Source organism: Musa acuminata, chromosome BXJ3-7, assembly GCF_036884655.1.
Source record: "Musa acuminata AAA Group cultivar baxijiao chromosome BXJ3-7, Cavendish_Baxijiao_AAA, whole genome shotgun sequence".
Classification (NCBI taxonomy): domain Eukaryota; kingdom Viridiplantae; phylum Streptophyta; class Magnoliopsida; order Zingiberales; family Musaceae; genus Musa; species Musa acuminata.
Genome location: NC_088355.1, coordinates 31,029,871 through 31,037,870, shown reverse-complemented (window position 1 = coordinate 31,037,870; position 8,000 = coordinate 31,029,871). Strand labels below are relative to the sequence as shown.

At 37.9% G+C, this 8,000-nt stretch overlaps 1 protein-coding gene across 1 annotated transcript; it reads right to left on the bottom strand.

Annotated features, from left to right (window-relative positions):
• Nucleotides 1-232: 232 nt before the first annotated feature.
• LOC135642899 (receptor-like protein EIX1) lies at nucleotides 233-976 on the bottom strand. Its single transcript, XM_065159379.1, has one exon. The coding sequence runs from the start codon at nucleotides 974-976 to the stop codon at nucleotides 233-235; it is 744 nt and encodes a 247-aa protein (XP_065015451.1).
• Between the last annotated feature and the right edge of the window lie 7,024 nt (nucleotides 977-8,000).

The following is an 8,000-nucleotide window of genomic DNA, read 5'->3' as shown; positions in this document are numbered from 1 at the left end:
CATCGATCCAAGATCGGTATCCTTGATAGGAGCTCGATCTTGCGGGGGCATAATAACAGAGAGATTTTCTCTGATAAAAGAGAGATATTCTCAACTGCATAGCAGATGAGATTTCCTCAACTGCATGAGAAAATCTCTCTGCTCAGTTAAAGAAATATCTTCTTTCACTATGTATAAATAGACTTCACATGATACTACTTGAAGTGTACCTTTTTGTTTTATCCTTATAATTTCATTCTTCGTTCTCTCGTTCTACCAGGAGTAGAGGACCCAAATAATTTGAGCTAAGATCCAGGGTTGTAAATGATGTGAAGTTAGCAGATGGAGGAAGAGTATTAGGAAGGCGAAGTAGCTGGCAATTGAAAAGGCGCAGCACTGACAACTTCGGGAGCTTGGTTACTTCGTCGAACAAATCGCCTGCTGCCGAAATGTTAATGGCGGACATGTCGAGGTACCTCAAGGAGGAGAGACGAGAGATCCGGTGGAAGTTATCGACGACGAGAGGACGAGGAGGGAAGGAGAGCCAGTGGAGATCAAGGTACTGCAGGCGAGAAAGGTTGCCGAGCTGATGTAGAATCGTGCCGCCGAAGGTTGCGTCGGAGAGGTTCAGGTACCGCAAGCTCGTCAGCGAGCCGATGAAGCGTGGGATGCTTGCTCCATCGAATCTGTTTCTGCTCAAGTCCAGGTAGCTCAAGTGCTTCAGCTCGGGCAGAGAAGGACTGATCTCCCCGGACAAGAAGTTGTCGTCGTCGTCAGGTGAGGGTGAGGGGTTGCGCAGTCGGAGCTGGATGACATGGCCGGTGCGGTTGCTGCAGCGAACGCCTCGCCATCTGCAGCAGTCGTCACCCGCCCAGGAAGACAGCCGGCCGCTGGGATCGATCAGGCCTTGCTTGAGCTTGAGAAGAGCTGCCCTTTCATTCCCTTTGCAACGAGCGCTGGAGTCGCCTGCTGCCGCGGCAGAATGGATGATTCCCATGAACAGAAACATGAAGAAAAGGGTTAGAGGCCGTGGCGCTCCATTCTCCATGATCATACATACAGACAGGAGCTGAGAGAAACATTCGATATATAAACAGAAGAACTCTTTATGTCTTCTTCTCTCACTGTCATCGTCTGTGGGCAGTTGGCAGAGGAGACTTCCGAGCTTGGTGTTTTTTTCCATGCTGACTGGACAAGCAAGGCCGCAAATTTCTGCAAAAGACGCGTTGGAAAGGTTTTATAATGGTCAAAGTCTTCCTTCAGCCGCAGTCGAAGAGTGGCTGTGACTGATCTACCCATCTCTCACGTTCTCAACACTGAGAATTAAGGATCAAAGTGATCAAAAACTGAATTTTATTCATCTGATATGTTTCGACGGACGTGATGGTCCAGCAAACCTTGATAGGTAGAGTTTACTAGACATCTACTTTACGAGGTGTGCATTACATGAGATTTTGTGCGAGAATGCAACAGGGTGCCAGATGTCCATGCACACATCTACTTTACGAAACCTATAACTACATATAAATCTCTTTACAAAATTAGATATTATATCTTCTCCCCTCCTTTACAATTTGGTCTCCAAATTGAAGATATTACATCCATAAACTAATGTGGATATTTTTGCTCTAACTGGCCTCCATATTATCTCGTCAGGAGTGTGGCGTTGCCAGTGTAACTTTTACCAGAGGTATTGTCTTTGTTCTTAGGTTATGTATATTTTATTGTAGAATTTATATTGATTGTTCAATATAAGTAGCATCCTCTCTAGTTAATTGAAGAGATTGATAAGATAACATATATAGGAAATCTGAAATATATTTCAGAAATATTGAGTGTATGTTTGACAGTGTTGGCAACAAAGTAACTTGGTAAGCGATTGAACTTTTTTTTTTGAAGAAGAAGAAGAGCTTTTTTTTTTTTCTTTTCAAATCTCATGACCCTTTTTGTTGATGACACTTTTAAAACATGATCACCTATTTTAAATTTAAAATCTTATCTTCATCGATCAACATAACTCACTTTGAGCTATTAGCAATCTTTTACAAATCAATTGAATGATTTATCTCTTTGAATCATTTGATGGCCTAGCAATTTTCTTTCTCTCGTATCGTCCTAATTTACTAAAGATCGACATCTTCTTCCATACAATGCTTCAAAAGAGGCTATTTAGATTTCTGAGTGATAGTTGTTATTATAAGTAAACTGTAGATGTTTATTCTGTTAGGACTGTAACGACACTAAGAGGGGAGGGTGAATTAGTACTTATATAAAAATTTATCAATTTAGAAATTGTTGTTCAATGAAAACATATAAAGATATTAATTTGAAAATACATTCGTAAGCATAGTGAAAGGAAGAAATCAGTTTACAATAAAAATGAAAAGCTTAAAGTAAATATAAACCAGATTTATAGTAGTTGAATCATCGTGACCTACATCTTGGGTTTCCCGGGTCTTGGTGGTCTCACTGCCTGTGTTGGGCGGTACCACCGCCTACAGCACTGACACTAGGCGGTACCATCACTTGACAACCTAGGAGACTATGTTTCGAAAGTACCACTGCTTGACATGGTTTGGGAGATTATGTTTGGACGGTACCATTGCCCAATCTAGTGGTGCCACTACTTGGGCCAACTATGGGTCATTGAATGGGCCTTTCAATTGGCCCAAAATAGCCCTAATTCGGGCCTAGTTGGCCCCTATTTAAGTTGGCATGGTTACACCCCAAAACCGACTCAATTAGACTCTAAACTAACTTGATCTAGATATAATCGATTACAAGCGTGAATCCTATGTTGTTTGGTATATCATCGGTTCATCCGACGTTTCGTCCGATCCTTCGATACATTGTCCTCTCCTTCGATGTATTGTCCAATCAGCATGTTAACTCTCGCAACTTCCGATCTCCTTGGCGCAATGTCTGATCCTTCGGCCTGATACCCGAACTCACGACATGAAGTCCTTCTGTAGACACGTCGACCGATCCTCCGACTAACGTCCAATCTTCAAACATATTCACTTCGACCCAACGTCTAATTCCTTTTGCTTTAATCAAATTATCTTTTATGATCGAAATTAGTCCTGTGTCACTCAAAATGTAGATTAGATCATAAACTCATCAATTGATTTCATCATTAAAATTTGAGATTCAACAATATCCTCATTTTTTATGATGACAACCAATTGATAACAGAGTTTAAACTAAACTCTGTTGAATCTCGGATTTTGATGATGAAATCAATTGTAAATTGTTAGATCTAATCTATATGTTGAGAAAAGTGTGTAGGATTAACTACGATAGCAGTAAGACATAAAGCAGGAGTTGTGCCGGAGTCAAGATCGAGATCTCGTTGGGAGTTCAAGAGTTCGTCGAAAGTCCGGACGTTCGTCAGAAGTTTTGCCAGAACCAACCGAAAAGTCCAAGAGCTTGCCAAGAGTCCGTCGGAACATTACTGGTAGTTTGTCGGAAATTCACTGGAAGATCGCCGAAAGCTCGTCGAAAGCTCGCCGAAAGAGCAATTGACATACCGAAACAAGATGCTTTGTCAATTATCTTAATTATTATAGTTAGTTTGTAAATTGATTTAGGATTGAGAGTTAATCCCACTAACTTAGTTAGAGGACAAATTGGACCCTTAATAGGGCTGAATTGGGTCAGATTGAATAGCTCATTCAGCCCCTAAAATCATGGTCACCGATGGCACCGCTTGGGAGACCCAGTCTTCCAAGTGGTCTGGGCGGTGGTACTGTTGGCAGTTAATGTTGCCAATAGTGGTACCGCCCAATGTCAGACTACAGACGGTAGTACTGCCTAGTAATGGTGGTGGTACCGCCAATACCCCGAAATTCGAGGATATGACACTTTTGGCTCCAATTTTGAAGCTATTGGGGCCTATAAAAACCCCATCATTTCTTACATAAAAGGGCACGAAAGTGTTTAACATATTCTTGAATTTCTGGGGTGTTAAGTGTTGTAAAAGTAAGAAAGAGTCCTCCCATCCCTCTCTTAGCTTTGTAAACATCCAAGAAAGAGGAGTGAGGCTTGTAAGGGTTATCTCTTAAACCCGAAAAAAGGAGAAAGAGCTGTAAAAGGTGGTTGGTCTTCACATATTGAAGGAAGGACTTTAGTGGACGGCGGTGACCTCGATGGAGGAGGAATCCAAAGTGGATGTAGGTCACATCGACCGAACCACTGGTTTGTGTTTCTTTTTATGTAATTTACATTACTGCAAACCTCTTTAAGCTTCTCTTTACATTTTTACGAAAGCCCTCAAGTTCAACATCCTTCCAAAATGGTTTGAATCGAAACAAATATTTTATGAAATCGATAATTTTTCGCTACACTAGTTCACCCCACCCGACCCCTCTCTTAGCATCGCTCTTGATCCTAACAATAACAATTTGTATCATAGCAAGGTCACTCTCATTTGGTTTGAAACCCAAGAGAGATGATATTTGCCGACAACCAAGAGAGTCACTCAATCACACGTCCGCCCATGTTCAATGGAACGGATTACATTAATTGGAAGACTAGAATGAGGATTTTTCTTATTTTTATGGATTTCGAATTATGGAACATTGTAGAAAATGACTTTCAAAAGTCTTCTCTTCTAATAAATGATTGGAATAAGTTAGAGAAGAAGACTTTCACTCTAAATGCCAAGGCTATGAATGCCTTGTTAGGTGTTATGAAACAACTTTTGATATTTGGCACACATTCGAAGTTACTCACGAATGCACTAGTAGAGTAAAGGAGTTGAAAATTAATCTTTTAGTCCATACTTATGAATTATTTCGGATGAAACCGAATGAGACCATTGAAGACATGTACACCTGATTTACGGATGTCGTCAATGGTCTAAAAGGACTTGGTAAAAGTTTCTCGGATTTTGAACTTGTTAACAAAATCTTAAGATCCCTCCCAAAGAGTTGGGATCCTAAAGTAACGGTCATTCAAGAGACCAATGATTTAAATAAATTTCTTCTCGAAGAACTAATCGGGTCACTAATGACCTATGAGATGACTTGTAATGCTCATGAAGAACTTAAGAACAACCTTCCAAAGAACAGGAAGAATATGACACTAAGAACTTAAGAAAACCACTTGAAAGAAAATTTAAGTGATGAGGACTATAATGAAGACTTGACACTCTTGACAAGAAAGTTCAAAAAATTCATAAAAGAAATAAATTTAAAAATGATACTAAAAATAAAGTTGAATCCAAGAAAGAACAAATGATATGCTATGAGTGCAAGAAGCCGGACACTTCAAAGGTGAATGTCCCCAAGCAAAGAGGAAGCAACTAGAGAAGAAGAAGACCTTTAAAACAACTTGGGACTACTCAAGTGCATCCGAAGAAGAGGAGCCAACCAACATCGAGCAAGTTGCTCACTATGCGCTAATGGCGATTGGAGATGAGGTAAATAGTTCATTAAATACACATTTATCCTTTGATGAACTATTAAGTACTTTTCATGATTTATTTGATGAATGTAAGTTAATTAGTAAAAAATATAAATTGTTGAAAAAGGAGTATGTTTCTCTTGTTAGTGATTTAGATAGATTAAAAGTTGAGCACAATGATAGTTTAGCTCCATGTACGAAATATGATGAACTAGAAATACTTCAAAAGGAAAACTTGCTACTCAAAAAAACCTTAGAAAATTTTGAGGTTAGTAGCAAGTCCTTGAACATGATCCTTGCCAATAAGGGTCACATCCATAGGAGAGGTGGAATCGAATTTATGAGCAGCTCTCATCAAAATCTAACCACCTTTGTTAAAAGCCCTACCTTGCATGTTTCATCCCACACCAAATGTAACTTTTGTTATAAACTCGGACATGTTTGTCACGCCCCCCGAATTTAATATAGATCAATAATACATTCCATGATCCAATCACACATTTGAGGACACTGAGAAAATGTTCAAGCCATTTCCATATATTCCATAATCCATAAGACTTGTGCAAATCGTACCATCATATCACGTAATGATTCACAAAATCCAAAACCCACTCAACTAAACCATAACCACATCATAAATCCATAGTTGTGGGAATGTATAAAATCACAAAAACTAATGTTTACCATATTTTCATATCATTACACAAATCAGCTTAACATTCCTAAAATCCCAATATGATGGGTACTTTTCAAATATTTACAAGATACATCAATCTAGATTTGTTGTTGATACACACAAAAGGAACTTATACAACATCAACTTATCAAGTACGAAAGATTTGCCCCAAAACCTTCTAGCTTTCCACTGTCGCTTGTTGATATGATGGTATGATTATAAATTGCACAGGTCTTATGAATTATGGAACTATGAATGTGAATGACTTAAACGTTTTCTTAGTATCCTCAAATGTGTGATTGGATCCTGGAATGGATTGTTGTTGATTAAATTTGGGGGGCGTGACAATGTTGCCTATAAATGTCCACTTAAGAGATATAGTCCACATAAATTGATTTGGATTTCTAAAAGAACCTCAAATGACTCAATGCAACATGATAAGCTATGTAGATCAATTTTTGAGCCACCCAAGGTCAAATGGATACCTAAAAATCATCCTTTTTCATAGAAAAATATACCATCACAAGCTAGGAGCAAGAGATGGTACCTTGATAGTGGATGCTCAAGGCACATGACCGGAGATCCATCTCAATTCTCTAAACTCACTAGCCTAGACGAAAGATATGTCACCTTCGGAGACAACAACAAGGGTAAAATCATTAGTAAAGGAACCATAGATAACAAATCCAACTACTTTATTAAAGATATATTATTGGTTGATGGTTTAAAATATAACCTTTTGAGCATTAGTCAATTATGTGATAAAGGATACATCATTAGATTTGAAGCCAATGCTTGCATTATTGAAAAACCATACAAAAACATATCTATGATTGCCCTAAAATAAAATAATGTATACACTATCGACATTGATGATCTTTATAATGAAATGCGTTTTTCGATTTTGAATGATGATGCTTGGCTTTGGTATAGGAGATTAGGTCATGCTAGCATGAAACTAATCTCTCAAATCTCATCTAAAGAACTTGTAAGAGGAATTCCTCACATAAAGTTCGTTAAAGACAATGTGTGTGATGCATGTCAACTAGGAAAACAAATGAAAGGTAGTTTCAAACCAAAGAACCAAATAAGCACCTCTAGACCATTGCAATTTATCTATATGGACTTGTTTGGACCAATTGCTACATCAAGCCTAGGAGGTAGCAAATACGTATTTGTCATCGTGGATGATTATAGTAGATACACATGGACTTATTTTTTGGCACGCAAAAGTGATTGCTTTAGGTATTTCTCTTAAGTTTTGTAAACTTATTCAAAATGAAAAAGGTTTTATAATTTCATCAATTCGAAGTGATCATAGTGGTGAATTTCAAAACTGTGATTTCCAAGATTTTTGTGAATCTAATGGATACAACCATAATTTCTCCACTTCGAGAAATCCTCAACAAAATGGAGTAGTAGAAAGAAAAAATAGAAACTTACAAGAAATGACAAGAACCACGTTAAATGAACATAGCCTACCCAGATATTTTTGGGCCGAAACCGTAAATACGACATGCTATGTCATGAATAGGGTTCTAGTAAGACCATTACTTTCGAAAACTCCTTATGAGTTGTGGAACAACGAAAAATCCAACGTTTCATATTTTAAAGTCTTCGGGTGCAAATATTTTATTTTGAATGAAAAAGATACCTTAGGAAAGTTTGATGCAAAATCCGATGAAGGAATTTTTCTTGGTTATTCTTCTATTTCTAAGGCTTTTCGTATATTTAACAAAAGAACATTGGTTACAGAAGAGTCTATTCATGTGGTTTTTAATAAAGTTTATGAAACTAAGAAAAATGATTTTGATGATGATCTTAACTTTGATACTTTAAATTGAAATTAAACCATTTCTCAATCTAGCAACTTAGATGCATCTTCTTCCAAAACATCCTTACCCAAGGAATGGAAGTATGTAGATGCTCATCCTAAAGA

Coding starts and splice junctions, on each gene's coding strand:
- LOC135642899 (XM_065159379.1), bottom strand. CDS start 976: ATGGGAATCATCCATTCTGCCGCGGCAGCAGGCGACTCCAGCGCTCGT.